Source organism: Opisthocomus hoazin, chromosome 3 (assembly GCF_030867145.1).
Source record: "Opisthocomus hoazin isolate bOpiHoa1 chromosome 3, bOpiHoa1.hap1, whole genome shotgun sequence".
In the NCBI taxonomy this organism is placed as follows: domain Eukaryota; kingdom Metazoa; phylum Chordata; class Aves; order Opisthocomiformes; family Opisthocomidae; genus Opisthocomus; species Opisthocomus hoazin.
The window spans coordinates 102,666,272-102,686,641 of NC_134416.1; the positions used below are offsets into that span (position 1 = coordinate 102,666,272).

At 35.3% G+C, this 20,370-nt stretch overlaps 1 protein-coding gene across 2 annotated transcripts in view; it reads right to left on the reverse strand.

The window, feature by feature from the left end:
* CDH9 (cadherin 9) overlaps positions 1–20,370 on the reverse strand; it is a 99,935-nt gene that overhangs the window by 17,528 nt on the left and 62,037 nt on the right. For both annotated transcript variants that reach the window (XM_009938092.2, XM_075417138.1), the window contains 3 exons: positions 6,173–6,292; positions 4,775–4,942; positions 720–907 (listed from right to left, as the gene is read on the reverse strand). In XM_009938092.2, the coding sequence (XP_009936394.2) occupies positions 720–907; positions 4,775–4,942; positions 6,173–6,292 (476 nt within the window). The remainder of the gene's footprint in view (positions 1–719; positions 908–4,774; positions 4,943–6,172; positions 6,293–20,370) is intronic.

Sequence of the window (20,370 nt, forward strand, 5' to 3'; positions counted from 1 at the left end):
CTACATAAATATACATAAGTTTGCAAATATATGTGTAGAGATCTATATTTTTTATATATGTATATATCAATTAAGTGTTACTGATATGTTCTGTAAGGATAGAATAAAAAATAGTGTTCTGAGTTTGACAGTCTGAATGCTAAAATGCAACCACTGAATCTGTCAGACAGGGTATTTTCAATCAAATTTCTGCCCATGTCTTTGCTCTTTGGACTTCCATTGACATAATCTGTAACAATTTAAGTTTCAGCTAGATTGGACTTAAACAAAGACAGAATTTAGGTACCGAAGATACCTGACTGTTGAACAGATTAAAGAGGGACAGTTTAGCCTTGGAGATGTAAACTCATCAAACTTCAAGTGAGCCTCCAACCCTTGTAAACCTTACTGCAGCATTCTCCTGACAAACCCCACTGTGAACCGAACCCCTCCAGGTTTTCACAGCCCTAATTCAAAAGTAGTGTGTGTGAGAGTATATATATTGAAGAGACAGCAACTACTGAAATATTGCTTTATGTGAAGTGACATGCCAGTAAATTTCCCTCGAGACTTGAAAATAACAGATACCTGCCAAAGAAAGAGAAGAACAAAACTAATACAACAACTCCTTGGCAGCCTGACCCCTTGTGAGATCTACCCTTCCCTTCCCTGGAAAAAGAAGAATAACTGTAACACGTGGAGAGCTAAGTACATATAAAACAGAGGAAGAAAAAATAAACCTTTTTGACAGTTATAATCCCTTCCTGTGTGTCCTTGTCAGTGACGATATCAAACATGTCTGATCCATCCCCACTGGAAATGCTATACTCAATCTCTGCATTTTCACCCACATCAGGGTCATTGGCTTTAATTCTGCCAAGAGGAGTCCCAGGCGGTGCAGACTCTGGAAAGCTGAACTGGTAGGTGCCTGGAAGAGTGAAATCAATTTAGTATTTTGAGATGCTTCGTTCTTCTGAATAATAAACATCTTCAATTTTACCTGGATTTTTTAAGTAATCTGAAGGTTGAAACACTTTAAGAAATACGCTGTTCATCATCATACTAAACTTTAAAACAGGGTTTGGGATTGATTGACAAACTCACAAAAATTTCAACTGCTTCTTCAAAGTCATTACTACTGTGCTTTTAATGCTTTTTTTCTTTTCTTTTTTTTTTTTCAGCTATAAGCAACAGAGAAGCTCGACAATAAGGCACAAGTTCTAACCTTGATTATTTAACTATATATATATTTTTTCTCTCAGTTTTCTAGAAAAGTTCCCAGATACATTTTGAAGCAGTAGGGGAATTTCTTTTGTTTTCTCAAGGCACAGGAGTGGTAAAAACCAGTGTTGATTTTGGAAAGAGACTAAAATAGAATAGGCTTATTTTTTATTCTTTTGAAAAATATATTCAAGATCTGTAGGTGTTCTGTGTGAAAGCAATTCATTCATCTGTTATTAGTAATATGTACTAAAGAGTCATGGTAAAAAGGATTTGGAAACATGTTCATGTTAATTGCTACAGTTAATTGAAATGCAGATACATTCAGATTTTCTTTAATTTACTCTACACATACTTTTTGTGCTTTTTCAATTGTTTTCCTTTAATGTTTTTATAATCAGGGTTTGCTAGAAAGAATTCGACTACATAGACACTTTGATCTTGCCTATGTATATGAAAAGTGAGTTTATATGTATTATCTGACAACATTTGCGTTAAAAACCTAATTAACAAGATATGCTGTTGCAGAAAAAGTATTAATCAGATGGTTTTCTTGAACAGTCAGGACGAGACAAAGAAGACCTTTTGTCACTAACGAGGCATAAATGTTTCTAAATCTCTATTTTCTGTTATTTGCTACCAAGAAAATGTAAAAAAAAAATCTGGTGTATGCAATGTTTTACATGTGACATTCCAGAATCTGATGTTTCTTTTGATCTGTTTTCTCATGTAAATTAATATTAATTTACTAAGTGAAGTGGTAGCATTTGAATAATACCTTAAGAGTCTGGACCTGATCAGACTAGCACCTGATAAAATGCACAATCCTTATTTGAAGAATCCGAAAAGAACCTGTATAAATTGTATTGACCTGTACAGTCAAATATCTTTCTTGCAACTAGCCTGTTTTATACATTTGCATGTCCTTTGCTTCTTTTAAAACACTGAAAGGATCCTGAAGATTCCTTTTAAGTACAAGGACTATACCAAACAACCGAGTGCTGAATGAATTTCTGTCCTCAGTTGTCTAGACTAAGCACAAAAGACTGTCACTGCAAATACCTTTTATTTATATACATGTGTAACAAAACGGAAGCTAATGGTTGATGCTAAACTGTATTTGCTGTTACGGGTTCAAGGTGGTAAGAGAAAAATCAGCAGTAAACTGTTTGGCTGCAGTCCACACAGACTAAAATGCATGTTATCACCTTAAACCAGGCTGAAAATGGGATGAAAATTAGGATTCCTGGCAGCTAACCATAAATTTGACAGCTTGCTCAAATTCAAGAGTTTGACAGGTGAGCCAGAAATACTCTAAGTACAGATATAATCATGCTACTTACGACTTTTTTTAAAGTAAATAGCCCCTTGAGAGCTTTCGCATCTTCAAGCATTCCTTATTTTTGTGGTGCTATGTGAGTGCTACACATTTTCGGCATGCAAGATGTCTAATTTGATTTAGAATACAATTGAATTAAAAACATGTGAGATCTTCATTATGGTGCCTTTTAAACTCAGTTTAGGCCTATGTCTTTTAACTGTCTAGGATTCCTTTCAGGAAACAAATTAACCAGAAAATCTGTTCCTTCTTAATGCAGTTTGTATAACCAGTACTCCACAGTGCACTCTGCCATTTTCCTTTCTTCTGTCCCTCTAAGAAATCAATCTTTAGTTCTGCAGTTCCTTGACATTAACTCCTGTTGCTTCCATTTGCAATTCACCCTCTGCTTTGGAAAACATTTTCACATATTGTTGCCTCTCATGAGAGAAAATGAAAGATAACTGTTTTTGGAAGGAGCAGGCTTCCAGAACTGGATAGTTCTTTGAAGGTATGCCCCTCTTTATAACTATCTAAGAAGACATCAAAATCTCCAGGTATTTCTCTATGTTTTATTTTCTACAGAGTGTTGAAAACCACCCTGCTGAGGACAAAGAAAATGAAAGGGAAGGACAATCAGCAAACCAAAAATGGCACCATTGAATAGATCCCACAGCAGGTCTTCTATAGCCTATCCAATGTGTTTCAGTGATGTTCAAAGTAGAAAGCTACAGAGAATATCATATGAGGCGTCAAATTATGTAATTTTCTCAATAATTAAGTACCAAGACCAAAGCTTATTGAAATAATCAGAAGAACTTCCATAGACTCCAGGCTTCAGCTAATCTTGAAAGAATAGCATCATAAGGAACAAAGGCTAAGGAGACTGATAACCCTAAGATATTTTGCAGTTCTATGCATTCTTCATTATATTTTTAACATTTATTTTATTTTAATTTAATTTAATTCAGCAACAATGCTTACAAGGCAATGTGCTACACTGCTCTCTAATTTAGGTTCAAGAACTCATATTTGCTGAAATATTATGGGATATATTATGCTATACATGTTTAAGCAGTATCCCGTCCTGAAGTCAAACAGGAAGGCTGGTTAAAAATTTCTGTTTGAGTTTGCCATATGAAGGTGATACTCAGCAAGTAAACTCTGAATGTGAAATCATATTTTCTTTAAGAGGACTGCAGTACTTCCTCTCCACTCTCTTTTTAAAAAGCTATCTGCTATCATGAATAGAGATAAAAGAGGATGATACATATTTTCAAGAATCCTTTCTCCCACACTGTCCGAGTTTTCTAATACTTTTAAAAATCTGTTTTAGATTGACCTGTTTATACTATTCTGAGTGTACTTATTGCTATAGTACTGAAGTGCTTTTTAAGTTTCTTCAAGTCCAGGAGAGCATTTTCTAAATCAGCTCTGTTTGTTCAGTCCTTGGCGAATCTGCAAAAAGAGCCAGTTAGGTCCCCAATCAGTGCCTACAAGCAATTCAAATTTTACAATGTGGACATTTTTCCACCAAGCACTGAACTGAGGCTGTAAATTTCTTCTCTCTGCAGCCTATCAAACTCTTATCAGATGCTGATTATAACAATTTGGGATTGGATTTAAAGCTGTAGCCTAGGATGAAAGGATCTGTAGTATCTGTGAAGCTTTCTGTATTGTACAGCTTTCTGTCATTTGCCATGTTTTATTCTACAGAAGTACTTTAAAAAAACTTACATGTGTCAAACTGTTCTAGATTATCAAAGTCATTCAAATCAAGAGCTGAACACAAATTACAAGTACCTGAACCAAATGCTTAGACTTGCAACAAAGCATACCACCTGATCAACTCTGCCTGGGCAAGGCGGTACGTTAGAAAATTTGCTGATTTATTTTTCTTGCCTAAACATATGGAACTACAAGTGCCTCCAAAAACTGAACCCTAGATTTTGTAATTAAATTTGTCTAAAGGTTTTCAAGTCCCTGAAGTTAGCCTAAGTTATTGTTACAGCTCACATTCCTGTAAGCAGAGTAAGAACGAGAAGTAAGTTTATCATTCCAAGAAATATTTTACTATAAAAAAATGGGGGCAGAGATTCCCACTTGCCTTAATAATGCTGCAACATAAACAGATACAGAAGTGGGCCAGTATTTATACTAAAAAAAGGGAGAAAAAAAATTCCAGATGTTGACAGTGAAAGAGCTGATTTTAGAGAGGTTCTTTGGAAAACAACAGAACTATTAGATGCTCCATACTCTGGGGGAAGCGAGGCGGATTGTCGTTGACATCAGTCAGCGTGATGTTTACAGTAGTGGTCCCTGATAGTCCTCCCATCTGGCCTCCCATGTCTTTGGCCTGGATGACCACTTGATACTGTTCCCTGTTTTCTCTGCTCATGTCTGGTAAAGCAGTCTTGATTATGCCTTGGAGAAGAGAGAAAAAGACAAAGAGGTGAAGGTGAAGAAGCACCACCAACTTTAATCTCAGAGTTTTTAAATGGATTCATGTAAGATATACTGTGCAGATGTTAATCCATAGCAATCAAAATAATGTATACTGTAATAATTCTTTTAATTTATGGCTGATTTAATTTGATATAAAGAAAAGAGAAATAAATGTAACAGTGATATTATTGTTTGTGATGCACTAAATTAATTTAATTACTCTTTCAATGAAAAAATATATATTTGTTGAATTAATGGAATTTTCCAGCTACTATGCCAGTTATAATTTTACAGCATTATGTAATCTCCATCCCTGATGAAGTTTTCATATTATAGCACAAAGCTGAACTGTGACATTCTCTGGATTCATTCTTTTCGACTGTAATAGATCACAGATTTTAATGCCCAGTGATGGCCACTGTAAGTCAGCCAGGGGTATAGCTAATAAAAGAATCAGACAAGACTGTAAAATTAGTATTGGAAAATCTTTTTTAGGTGCCAGTCTCAAGAATTTCATAAATTTAATTTAAATGTCTCAGATTCTAGTACAGCACACAAAAAGGGTAGGGACCTCCGGTGAGAAAAACTAAAAATCCCTGATTATATCCCTGAAACAGCCTGAACAAAGAAGTTACCTCAGTCCTCTTGGGATCTAGAACCTAAAAGACCTTTTCATTAAAGTGGGCACACATGTTTCCTTTTAGAAAACCAAACAGAACTTTGGCCATGTGACATGACCACGTGACTCTTAGTATACTTTTGATAGTATACTTTTGATATAATGCCCTTGCTTTGTTTTAAAAAGAAATTGTTTCAAAAGGAAGTTATACATCATTTGAGCATGGTCAATGGATTAGGAACTTCAGACATTCTGGGAAAAATTGAACTTCAGTTCTGGATTCTCAAACCAGAACAATTCTGATAACATGCAGGAACAACCTAATGCAATGCCTGCCAAGTCTTATGTGCATTAGAATTAGGTATCTGGAGGCAAATTCTTCTTCTGCAATAATATTATAACAAAAAAGGCATACTTTTATTGTGATTCCAATTTCCATTTAGAAAAGGTGTATCAGCTTGGTGTCAAGTCATATGATGCCATACAACTGTTTTTAATATTTATTTATTTAAATATTTAAATGCAAGTGAAAAGTGTCTTGATTTCTGTCTCCTGTCATTGCAAAAAGTAAGACGGAGTGAATTGCTAACCTGTTTCGGGATCCACTGAGAAATATGGCTGTCCTTGGAGGATGCTGTACACCACTTTAGCACTGTTGCCATAGTTAGCATCATCAGCATCTGTGGCTGTCACTTGAATAACAGATGTACCTAAATGGGTACCAAAGAAGGAATCAGCAGGTTTTAAGAAGGCACCTACTTCTTGTAAACCACATAGGGGGTTTCACTATTGAATACAGTAAAACATCAAACAGCATGCAGTGGACAAATCCAGTGTTATCCTACCCAAGAAGACAGTAAAATAAAGTCTCGTCTTCCTCGTGACTTAAATGAAAAGCATTATCACTTAAGTTTCATACTTCAGTCAAATGTGAGTAAGTGCATTGGCTGCCACATATCTTTGAAATCCAACACAGCATTAGGTTTTTTTAGGTGATCAAACAGGTTTGAAGATTGTTCTCTGGTAATAACATCACCCCAGTTGAGACTTCACATACAAGGTAGGTAGCTGCTGTGTGAAAGGTACCATAATGACTCTTAAGTTTGCCTTAATGAGTAAATTAACCTAAAGCAAATTTCCCCATAATAATTTTCTGCTTAGATGACAACCTCCAAATACCTGGTCAGACTGAATAAATAATTTTGACTCATCCTAACTAATTTTTAAGATGCTTTTAATAAATTAGCTTGATTTTGTAATAATTAATTCTGGGGTGTTTTTCTCTCTTGATCAAAATTATCCACCTATTTGGCAAATAACTGCCATTAAATGATAACTACATTTTTTCAGCATTCATTTATTTTGCATGAAAATATCTTACCCATGTCCTGTGATCGCAATGAAGAGAATATGGGCTATATGCACAGTGAGACAATACATTTGGTGTAGTTTATGGATTAGAAGCAAATGAAAGCTTCTGTAAGGCCTTTCTTGTAAGATATAAACAAAACTGTTCTTCACAAGCTTTTATTTCTAAGCAATTTTCAAGACGTCAAGATACATTTTGCTAACACAATCTAGAGCTGACAAATGTCTGGGTAAATGCAGGCAGTCCAATAGCTGGAAGGGTAAAGGTCTTTAACTCCTTGCCAAGGGCAGAAAGCTTACTGAGAAGTAGCTCTTTACCCGCTTTTTCGCTGGGTATTTTTTATGTATCTCACTTTCCTTAGAAGAAAAATGTCTAGAGAGTGCTATTCACTTAAGTGATATCATTTCCTCTTCCTTTCTTTCTTCACCCTCAGCCTCTCTAGACTGAAGTTCACCAAGATAACTTGCAATCAAGTATCTGTCTTGACTATAAATTTAGAAGATGCTCATTTATCTGTGACTAATGGAGTTGAAGTGAATAATCTCTACTGTCACTCTTCAGTGTATATGAGGGATGGGGGAAAGTCAAAATCCAGAGTAATCAAAACAGATTTATGGGAGCACAAGTTATTATTAGGTCCTGTTAGATGCATGTATTTTCTCGTAGTACGTAGTACCTCTTTACACAGAATGGTTTTACCTACATAATAGTAATAATTCCCACTCTTTCAGGTTATCTGAACAGAATGACAAGAGGGGACTAATATTTCTTTTTCTGCAACAAACGATCAGAACAAAGTTGTAAAAATGCTTTGTCACATTTCATCAAACTCTGAAAAGCATTTTTGCCATCAGCAATCTAGATTACTTTTTGCCTGGTTAAAGAGTTAGAGGTCATCTCTGTGCCAAGCTGAGCTGTAAAGATAATCTTGAAGAACCAAATAAGCACAATTTTAGCACTAACTGTGTCCAGCAGAACTGCTTATCTGGACAAAAAATGAAGACAATTTTTTGAGAAATGTGAATTTCCATGAGTCCTTTTTGTTTTCAGAAAAGCAAATCAGTTAAGTCCCATGCCTCCTCAAGATTAACAGGGAAAGGGGACTCAATATCACTTGGTTGCTTATAAAAAATGTAAAGGTAATCAGTAGAATCATATGCTTATGCTGTGTGCCATTGTAGTGTTTAGAAGTTCAGAATCAGGGGAAATGTATATGTCCATCCTGCCTCCCCCCAAAAAAAACCCAAAATATCTTAATCAAGAAAACTTCTTGCTGTGGCCTTCTGATCTAGGCACTGTCTTGGGACTGACATAGAAGTTTGAGTATGGTCATAACAACTGAATGCACATGAATTTTCTTTTCCTAGCATACGGTTTTGATGAAAAAAGAATGCTGAAGACTGTTTTGAGAATGATTTTTTTTTTTTTTTTTTTTTTTTTAAGAAAGGCATTTCAAAGCTCAGGGCAGTCTTTGGGAAATTTCTGTCTTTGTCTCATTGGAATGTATATCTTTGTTTCATGAGGCTCAAATGCATAGAGTTATGGTTGCTGAGGACAGTACAGAAGCTGTACTTGAATGTAGAATGAGAACTCATCACAGTTTGCAAAATACTGGTGTTTTATTTGTTGAATTCTGTAGAGTGGTGAAAAAATAGTGTTATAAGAGCTGCTGCTTAGTAGTAAACTAATTGTACAATTGTGAAAAATTATTAACAAAAGTATATCCTCAGAAAATTTAGTGTTGGCATGCAGTTCACTCTCTTCTCTGGCAACAGTCTGCTGTGTCATAAAGAAGGATCCTCACAGATGATAGGCAATGCTTGTGCCGCTTCTCTTTAAGAGGAATGAAACTCCTCTTAGTTTTTGGGGTCCAAAATCAAACCCAGAAAGGCAGTGAAATAAAGGAACTCAGCAATAATCACGAAATATTTGGTAATGAGACAAAACTAGTTTGGATCTTTTTAATCAAAGATAACTATGTCCTATCCTCACACCCAACTGAAAGGTACCCACAGAATGTGGCTGTATTTATTCATTTATTTATTTATACTCCAGATTATGTCACAAGCAGCCTTTTGCCCAAATTTTTCAGCAGTAGTCAGCATGATTAAAATATGAATCAGGCTGCTACTTTAGAAATTAGAAGCTTTCTGAGATATTTCCACAGCTGCCAAGAAGAGCAGAAATAAAGGAGTGAAGTAGAGCCTGGGAAGATATGGGGGTGAGGGGAAGGTATTTCAGTTTTTGTCTTTGTTTCTCACTAACCAACTACATTTTTAATAAGCAATAAATTAAATTAATTTTCCCAAGTCAAGTCTGTTTTGCCCCGGATGGTAATTGGTCAGTGACGTCCCTGTCTTTATTTCAGCTCCTGAGCTTTTCCATCATATTTTCTCTCCATGTACCATTGAGGAGGAGGAGTAAGAGAACAGTAGGGTGGGCTTCTGGCAGCAAGCCAAGATCAAACACACCACACAACCAAACTGGTGTGAAAGATGACAGAAAAAATGTGACAATGACTATAACAGCAGTCTAAGGAGTAATAACATCACTTTTCCATAAAACAAAGTGAACTTCAATCCACTCCTACCCAGCAAACCTATCCCTTCTCGGGATGGGAACTGAATCTCAGAGTTTTCAAGAGGTATGTCTGATTTTGTTTTTTCTGTTTTCTTTCTTTTCTTTTCTTTTCTTTTCTTTTCTTTTCTTTTCTTTTCTTTTCTTTTCTTTTCTTTTCTTTTCTTTTCTTTTCTTTTCTTTTCTTTTCTTTTCTTTTCTTTTCTTTTCTTTTCTTTTCTTTTCTTTTCTTTTCTTTTCTTTTCTTTTCTTTTCTTTTTTCTTTTTTCTTCTTTTCCTGATTTTTTTTTGTTTTATTTTGATGAATTCACAATACTTTATTCACACAGTTTGCAGATTGTTTTGTTGGCTTTGTCTCATAAAGATTCTCTCTATGTCCACATGCAGTGAGCATACAAGGAATAACAGTTTGCTGAATGTGTTGAATTAATCAAGCTTTATGAGTGCTGTAGCATCTGCATTATTATTTTTTTGTTTTCTTCTTTGCTTAGATGTACATTTGAGTCTGAAAGCTTAAGTACTTTGACAACACATCCGTGATGAGTGGAGTCTTAATGTAAGAGTGGAAAAATGCAAAAGGATAATTGTGAAGATAACCAGAGAGATGACAAATGTAGACAAAATCTGTGTAAGTAGTGTCTTTATGTGTGTGGGTTTGTGTGTGCATATGCATGCACGTATGTGCATGCAAGAAAGTAGAGTCCAAAAAGGAAAAATAAATTAGATAGGGCATGACTCCATATCCAGGACAGTATAACTCAATGTCGGAAATGAGTCCCACTGACACAGATTTCTAGAACTCATGAAGAGTGAGACGTAAATTTGAAAAAGCTTTTGAAATGAGAATGTTTTTCTGAATTATGTTTTAAAATGCTTTCTCTTTTTTTGTGCTGTTCAGTCTTTGAAAGAGTCCCTCTGGTATAATTCGATTTCCTAGCACAATACCAGAGTGCATTGCAAAGCTGAAGTAAATAGCCTGCAGAGGATTGTTGTAGTGAAGAAGAGGTCTTCCACTAGATGAGACAGGCACACATCTTGATACCTTTTCATGTAAAGTCATAGTCATCAGCACGCCACTTTTGTTCCTATTTGGCTTCATTGATTGACATGAAAACAACTTCTGCCAGTCAGAAGAATTTATCTGCATCTATTTGAAAATATTATTTTTAGTGATAACTTTTCGTATAACCTTCATTTTGAACAATAATATCCAGCTTGGGTGAAGAAAATGAGGAGATTATGTTGTTAGCACAGTGTGTTTCAGGATTGCACCATGAACACTGGATTAAAAATGACATAATGATTTAAATATCATTCAGAACCAGAATTTTTATTTTCCAAAAGAATTTCTGTAACTTCAAATTGCATTTTGAGTTTGATTCTGATATTTTTTATAAAAGTAGGATTTCAGATCAATTCATATCTTTTATTTTAAGAAAAAACAAGATTTTTGGTTTAGACTGTGGCCTTCTAATATAAAGTATTCAAAAAATAATTTGGGCATAAAAAAATATGAAAATACTGACACAAGAGATTTTTTACATTACCAGGCAGCTTTCTTTCCATTTTTTCAAAATTGATGACTATTGAAAAATTCTGATTTTTACAGGGAACTTGTGTGTGTGTGTGTGTGTGTGTGTGTGCGTGTGTGCGTATCTAGCTCTGTTTAAGAGAGAGCTCCATTCAAAGCAGAAAGTCTGTTTCATTTTCAGAAATAGAAGACCAGCTGGGGTAAGTGGAGAAGCAGGAAGGACTTTGTCTCCCTGAAGGAGAACCTCTTATGCTTGCTTCCTATTTTCACGCACAACGGCAGTCTGCTGTTCATCAAGTTTATTCAGGGAGGGGAGATTTGAGAACTGGATTACTTTTACAAGCTGAAAATATTTGGGAGAGCTCTGGAAAATCTCTGGAGGCAAAATTAGGAATTTGGTTTGGCTAAAAGCCTAAAGAAGGTAAGTGGACAGATAGTTTGCTCAGACACCGTGGCTCCAAGGATTATTTTAGTGTCGACATACTATGGAGCTGCCCTTGCTGAAGACATGAACGAAATTTTAAGTAAACTACAGAAATACTGAGAATTATTAAACCACTTTTATTTTTGAGAGCAGGTTGTTGCCTCTGGATAGGACTCTGTGCTTAGGAAATGAACTGCAGAAATGATGAACTAGGAGCAGTCATATGGCACTACCCAAGACTAAAAAGTTTAGGAACACGTAGAACTGACCACCAAGAATGTCATTACCACATCAGTTGGACTACATCACTTTAGACTGCTTTCTATACAAAAGGCAGGGCTAAATAACGTTGAGATATAACTCTTATGTTTTGACTGGAAGACATCTCTATGTAGAAAGCTGAAAGAATAGGGAGCTGCAGAATGAACATGACCATTGTTTACTGGATATTTCACTAGACTGCTTTTTCTTCGATGCAGAAAAGTCCAGAAGGTTGATAGCATGAAAGATTTGAAAGAGCAAAGAAAAAGGAAGAATACAAGCAGAAAAGAAGCAAGTGTCAACAGGTAAACAGATACATGATCCAAGCTACAAGGTGAGTAAATGGGTGTGACTTGGAAAAACAAAGAAAACCAACTTAGAACAAATAAGGAACCTGCAGAAACAGATTCAAAGGAGTAATAATATGACACTGAAAAATTAAGAAGAAACTTAAAATGTATTTCAGCCATATATATAGAGCAGAAATGTATAATACAGAAAAAAAAAGAAGACAAAAAGCTGGCATAGAAGAGGAGATGCAATATTTAATAAATTACATTTTACCAAGTTGATGATTTTTAATACTCCACTATATAAGTATGAGGTGAAATTTAATGTCACTTGAAAACATGCTGTCTCATTTTTGTGCATATGGTCTCACATTATGGCGGATTGAGAAGTCAGTTATGTGCTAACTCCTGTGAAAGGGTGCTGTACATTTGTTTTGGCTACCCACTGATCTCCCATCCAGGAATCACAAATCTGCACCACTGTGATACACATAAATAGTCTCTGTAATCCCTGCTAATGTGACTAAAAATAATGTATAAGAGACACAAGAAAACCAAGCTGTGCTGCATGGTATAGCCTTTCTTCTTCCCTTGCTCTCTATTTTGCATACCAGTAACAACAGATGGACCTCACCACCCATTCTGGAAATATGAGATACTATTTTTACCCAGCTTTACTCCAGAAATAGTTCATTGTATTTTATAAACATAGTGGGGAAATAATTCTCATAGTTTCTCTTGTGTGTTTTGTTTTGATATTTTGGGGTTTTGTTCAATGCTTCCTTTTCTATGACAAAATGAAGTCACATTTTAGATTGTGTTACCAGAACTTGGATTAAAGAAGTACATACATGTTAATAGTTGTCTCACCACAGAGAAAGATGCAATGTGAGAAAACTAGTCTGTCTTTAATATGCCTGAAGTGCCATGTGGGGAAAAGGCTTTTGCCAGTGAATACAACACATACACCACTGTTACATAATGTCTGAAATTGAACTGGAAAAGAATGCCTAAAGCTGAACAAAGCCTGTAGCCCTTGCCCTCCTGATATTCAACACCTTGATACAGTAACTTTAGTGTTTCTTTGGCAGTAATTGTAACTGTGAAGTGCATCAGATGCTCCACATGCGAATTTAAAAAGCGTTACGGATGCAATAACTAATGGGAAACAGTAAGAAGAATGAGAAGTAGTTTGAAGTATAGGTAGGTTAACAACTCTGTGTATCTTTATTCTTCTGGGAAGCTTTTTCCCCTTCTCACCATAAAGACAGTCACTCCTTAAACAGTAATACTGGTGCCATCAAATGGCAGTGATACGGTAGAGTAGCGAGACTCTTTCAAGTCTGTTACATTGCATTTCCCAATGACTAGATAGGTACAGTATAAAGTGGTCTGCCATCCATAAGAGATGGACTGCAGCTTAGAAATCTTTTTTCATTTTGTTCCACATGCTGTACATAATGACAATCAGAAAACACACTTCTTCTAGGCAGAGCAAACATCTGTAGTCGATGTTCAAAAAGAAATTAAAACTAAAAATGAAAAGAATGAATCACAAAATCATCCTCAAAATTTCTATTCAAAATAATGATGAAACTCACCAGTAACATGTTTCTGGGCCTGGAGCTGCGGTGTGTATGGTAAAGTTGTTCCAACTAGAATTAGTTGCTAATGAAACCAATATGTCGAAGGAGCAACAAGTAATGCCATGATATGACAGTTAATTCCCTTGGTTACTCTTCCTCTGAACCAAATGCTTTTACAGAGTATGTGGAAGTAGGCCAGCTTTATGGGTTGACAGCTGCTCGCTATGGCAGGTCAGTCACAGCAACTCAATTGCTGAAGAATCCTCGAAGGCTTATTTCCTTTTTAAAGATGAGAACTGGCAATCTTGGCACTTTGCTTAAAAGAAACAGTTTTAAATAATTGTCACTTTTTGGGACTAAACTTTGAGTTTCTCATGTATATGCCTGAACAGTTTTCTATTTTACAATGCAGCACAGAGAGATTTATGAATTTTTGGGGAAGGAACAAGTTAGCTTTCGGTTCCTATTTTTCATTTGCTCCCTTTTTTTCAGCTCGACTTTTAGATCTCTCTTAGATTTTGGAGAGTATCTTTGTTATAGATTTCTATCTGTGACTGGGAACTAGAACCTCACTCTCTTTTACATCTTCCAAATTCTTCTATAATACAAGTAAATAGAAATCTTTGCAGAGTTTCTGCCTTTTGCCAGCTCTGCAAGAAGGTGCAATTTGAAACCGTGTGTGAATCTTTATTATGACCATAAGAATGTAGTACCTTATCATTGACAACAGGCTGGCCTCATATTTATTTTATTCGGGGGCATTTTCATCATGTGGGAACTCCTGTTTGGGTGGTGATATAGTCTGTTTCTTTAAACATTAAGTCAGCTGTAGAAAATAGTAATTTTCTGTGAAAATGCAGTAAATGAGGATATTATTGGTAAACTCAAATTTACATTTGTTTATAACACATGACTTATGAAAGCCTCTTGCTTCTGTTGTGTTTAGATACTGTGGATGTTGTCTGTGGAAATGAAACAAGACAGGCCTGTAATTTGGAAGAGAAATGGAATCTAAAGCAGAGAAAATGAAACAAATTCCAGGGTTATTTTAGTCATGGGCTTTTTTTAAAATTACATTAGTTAGAGTACTGTTTTTAGACAAAAGCAAAACAGTTCTAAAGTTTGCATGAGTATGTATAAGTAAATACAGATGTAAATATGTGTGTGTGTGTGTGTGTGTGTGTGTATGTACATGTAGACAAACCCCCTAGAATGTTAAGTAGGGTCACTCTAGGGACTTTTCTGTTATTATTTCTAGACATCTCATTTCTCTTCAAAAGTGTTCAAATGTCTTAAATATAATCTGTCAAACAATTCATGTGCAGAAGTGTTCTGCTAAAGACTGTTGAGTTTTCTCTGTGTTTGCAGATTGATCACAAGTGCATTGGCTATTGATTGCAAGATCACAGTCACAGTAAATGACGCATATCATAAGGACAATCTCATTTTGACAGATCTCATAGATTTTTCTGGTTGAAAAAGATTAAAGGTATTTATGCCAAATTGCTTGTTTGGGAAGTACTCTTAGAAATGCCTGAGCTAATTTCCAAGGGTTTAGACAGTGGTGTGTCTAGCTCTCAGTGAAAATTTTTTGGACATATGCTCTTAAAAAAATTGTTTGTCTTCCTCAGGTAGACACACGTTCCTGATAGACAAGGTATTTTTAAAAATCTGATTCATGATGTCAGTAAGTATTAGTCTTCCAGACCATGAAATATGCAACTTTTTCCCCCTGTCCTCTCTCTTAACCACCTCAGTGGGCTGAAGAGCTGGTTATTATTTAAGTGTTTCTTTCACAACTGTCACGTATTTTGACTTTATGAGGAAATAGACTGATTTTTGTTGTTGTTTATGTATCCAATATATTGTGTACGCAGCCTTATTTATCATAGGGTATTTATCATTTGCCTTGGAGCAGAGTGAAGTGATTGTAACTGAGCTGGCTTTCTGACAGGGAGCTTTGACAAGAATTTGCAGTTTATTGACAGCAACTCTATTAAATGCAAGATATTCACACACAGGTACATACTCCAGTGGACAGCAGGTTAGATTTTTTTATTTTGTTTCGTTTAAATTACCATTTAGGTGTGCATAATATGTGTTTTAAATATTAAGATATAAGCAACTTCCTTAAGGAATAAAACTGATACTTGCATGTTCTTTTTTTCCCAGTGTCACATATGCATAATGTTGTAGGAAAAAAACTATTCTGGAAAGGCTTTTGAGGCATCTGGTTAGATAGCAGATAATAAAGTAAATATGAGCATGAGGATTGCTGTCATTGTGAAAACTTGCAGATCTGCATTTTGCTAGCTATTAAGAAAAATACAGCGATTGCCATGAGAAATGCTGTAAGTTATATTATTCCCTGTACTTAGTAAAAGATGAGTATCAGTGGGAATAATATAGAGTAGTTTTCCAATAAGCAGGAGTTAGGCAAGATAGTCCAGGATGAGCCTTTTCTTATCTTCATTTTCTTGACTCTCGGAAGGCTGTGTATGACACAGAAAATTTCCGAAATGACTATATGATTGACAAGAAGGAAAAATGGTGATGTATAATAGAATTCAAGCTCAATTGTGAATTGAAACTCCTATTTCTAGAATTCATCTTCCATATTGCTAGAAACTTACCAATTCTCATACTGATTTACATTATTTAATTGAAAGAAGTATGATGTTTTATTTCTGTAATATATATATACATGCATGTTTATTATATATACATATATATATATTCTCATTTGTTTATTTAACAATACTGTATCCATTATGGACAGACGTTCACAGTTCATCCACCTCAGTAGAGAGCCATTTGATGGTCTCTTTCAGGTAGAATAGTGGATTTCTTTTGGGGAAGTAATGTACCTTTCTTGAGCTTGCTACTTTTAGGCTGGTGGTATGCTGCAGCTAAATCATTTGTAAAAGAAGTTGTCCTAATCATTCAAATTCACATGAGAGAAAGCTTTCATTTCTCTGTAGCTCTACTAAAACTGAGGGTTAGAGGTGGAGGGGGATAGCTCATAAAATGATGTACACAGGATAAATAAAGACGTAGGAGTCTGGACCTTTGTTTTATAACAGATTGATCTATTTGATGAGATGGCTTTGGAAGACTGAAAATTATGTCAAAGCTTCTTTATGTACATTCTGCTGTCTGTGATGCTTAGTTACTTTAATTTATTTTATATTAGATATAAACACAAATATGATCCATTATATCTTCTTTACACATTCTGGAAAGTTATAGAGAAATCTGGTGAAAAAAAACCCACAAATCACCCTTCCTTTGTGTTTTGCTTTCAAAATAGGTTCATGCCTGTGTTAGCATGATTTTAAAAAACAAACCTGACATTTTACATTCAGCTGCACGATGTTAACAACTAAAATGTATATTCAGCCATTCAGAAAGCTGCCTTTGCTTTTAAAAACTTCTAAAAAATCTTCTATGTTCAGAAGATTAGGGTGAGTAAGCATCTCAGATGTGTTTTGATTTAACAGAATAAAAAATTGAAAAAATACTTCTCAATATAATTTTTTGATTTCTTTTATGGCTGTATTTAACCAATTCTCCAACAGATTTAACTCATATTTAGTTAATTACAATTGCTTACTTGGGTCTGTGTATCCAGTCTTCTCAGCCTACTACAGATCCAACATTTGAGAAATTCCATTCTCCAAAATAATTTAAATGAAGAAAAGAATTTTATTTGAGACACCTAAAACTACACAAGTAGCTTAACTACATGGTGTCAGGAAAGAACCTTGTGCATTAGCATGATGTAAATAGAGATATTAATGTTAGCACTTTAAGAGCAAGGCCTGCCCTTAGACAACAGATTACCTCCTCTCCACTATTAGCTTGCTTATTTTAATGTCTGCCATGTTTTAGTTTTAATAAAGAATATAACATGTGTATGCATCTATTTGACATGTTCCTTCTGATAGACACAGGTGTCCCTAATATTAATAATGTTAAATAGTCACAGATATTCTAGTCCTTAATACCAGCAGTTCAGTTGCCACAGGCTCCAGTATGGTCACATAAATGTGAGAAGGAGCTCACTGCACCTATTATACTGTAGTATGTTTTAAAAGAAGCAAAATTATTTGGTGGCTGGTAGCTCCAAGAGCTCATAAGAGAATAAATTAGGTGCCTGTAAACTGTCAGCATGCATTGGAACTCATTATTTACTGTGGCTCTGAAAACAGATTGCACATGGCCGTGAATTTTAACACGTTTATATCAAAGGATGCGTAAAGGATGTACGTTCATATAAAGATGTGTATATGCTGGCTGATGCAACATGGTCGTTCCTTAATATTTTCAGCATGTCAATGAGATTTTTACTTTTTAGATGTGAAGCCATGAAAGATGAAAAGACCTTGGGTTTACATCCTATCTGTAGGACAGGATCTCTAACAATGTAAAACATATCCCATTGTACTGCACTACAGTGTGAGCAAAAGTGCTGATGTAAAGAATTCAAGCCTATTATGCTTTTGTTCAGAGATTAAAGTATTCTAGCTGAAAATCTACTGCAATAAAAAGAAGGAAAATGGACACATCAACAAGTTTTTAATGTAAGTATGATACAGCCACTTACAATCCTACTTTCAGGATCTAATCTAGAGAGGTCCAGACCTCTGGGGTTTTGTTTGTTTGTTTGCTTTTTTCAGTGTACACAAATAATCAGATATAATAAATTTGCTGCAGTAAAGTAGGCGGGCAAACAGTGTTGCATGAATCATTTCAGAGACATATAAAGGGGAGCCACATTTAAAACAGCCTGGGCCTGTAAATTCCGCTTGGTAAGAAGACTGTCACTCCATGGGCTCTGTGATGTCCATTGCCACAGTAGCTGAAGACATTTCGACATATCTATGCAGTAGAGCTGTTCTAGTCTTCCACTAATTGATGGGAAATTGAGACATACAGAGATTAAATGAGTTTGTGGTCACCTTAAAACTACATCTCCAAAGTTTAGGCCAACCAGTTCACAAAGCCTGAAGTCCCATATAGTGCTTTAAAAGTGATCCATCCTGCTTACTAATGGCTGCATTTGAACCACTGTCATCTTCTTTATTCCTACAAGAAATAGTTTAGGTCAGCATGTCATGAAGGATCAGCAGGTAGAGGTTTATGGGAGCTCAAAAGAGGTGGCAAACTTCTAACAATGCGTTGACAGGAGCCCAGGTCCCATGGGATAGAAATGTGGAAATTATTTATACTTTCCTGTGTTTACAGCAAGTGTTAAATACCTTTGCTTGCTGACAGCAATTCTACAAAACCCTGATTTCTTCCAGCAGCAAAAGTGAGTTGTTACTCAAAGGCAGTGAATAGATGGTTCTGGTTTTCCCATTGTGCTGCCTCAGACTTGCAGTGTCTTAATAAGAACCCAAACTTCCCCATCAAAAAAAGATGAGAAAAGTGAGGAGTCCTGTTTAGAAGATATGAGGATTTTGTAGCTGAAGAAAAATTAATATGTCAAGTGATTTTTTAGCTGAAGTTAGCTACTTGTGGATGAGAGAGTCTCTCCAGCTTTTACCTGCTCGATTCTTTCAAGTGTGATATTAATACTTTTTGCATAAACTTTAAAAAGAACTATGGTATACCTGATGACTTATGAGGAATTTCCCAAATTTTATAAACATGATTTATTTATTTAAGTTTCCTCTTTACCTTCATATATATGTATACATAATATATACATACTATTTTTTATGTGATTGCTTATACTATTTTTAAGTGTTTTTTTTCAGTCAGTAAAAAAGAATAATGCACTAACACTAATGGATAAAATGATTTATGTAAAGATAAAATTAACAAAGCTCTGAAGGAGAAAAAATAATATATAAAGTCAATGTTTATTTTTAATTTCATATGTTATGCTTGGATGTTGAACAGAGCTCTACAAGGATAATCATCCCAAAATGTTACTGTCAAAAAAAAGTTAAATGGCTGGTTTGGATCCTAAAAGGAAAATATTGTTTTTCATTTGGATCGGAGTGTTTATTTGTTTGTTTCTTGAGATCACATAATTATTTGGGAGAATTGTAAACTCATAGATTTTTCTCTGAGGATGGTATCATTCTGTTTCTTGAACAGCCATAATGTTTACATTAGATACGATTTTGTTTTCTAACTAAACATAGCAGAAACCTCAGGAAAAAAATAGCAGTTGTATATGCACATCTAAATTTAACAGAAATTATATACATTATGTTGCTATATCATGAAATAAAGTCCATGCAGGGAGATCCTAGCACTTACGTGACATCCAGCTTGAAGTCAATGGAGCTGCACAAATTCAAAATAACCTTTTTAGAGTATAAGAGCTCTGTCAAGTAAATTCCTTGCAAGAGCAGACCTCCTTTTTGCTAGGAAAATGCTATCCATATTATGTACATAACAATACAAATGGTAGAATAATTTAAAAAAAAAATCATGATCTAAATAAATTTCCTTTGGTGTTCCAGTGGTTTTCTATTTTTAACTGGAAATATAAGGTCTTAAGGCACCCCCTCATACTCGAAAAGTTCTGCCTCATGCTGGTGTCACTGACACAACTTTGGCTTTTTTGACAACAGGATAGCCTACACAGCACCAGGCTTGCTGGTATCAGATGGGATCCACCTTTCTCAAAGTGGAAAGAGGGTCTTTGCTCAGGAGCTTGCAGGGCTCATTGAAAGGGCTTTAAACTAGATATGAAGGGGGAGGGGGAACATATCAGGCTTCCTGGTGACAAAC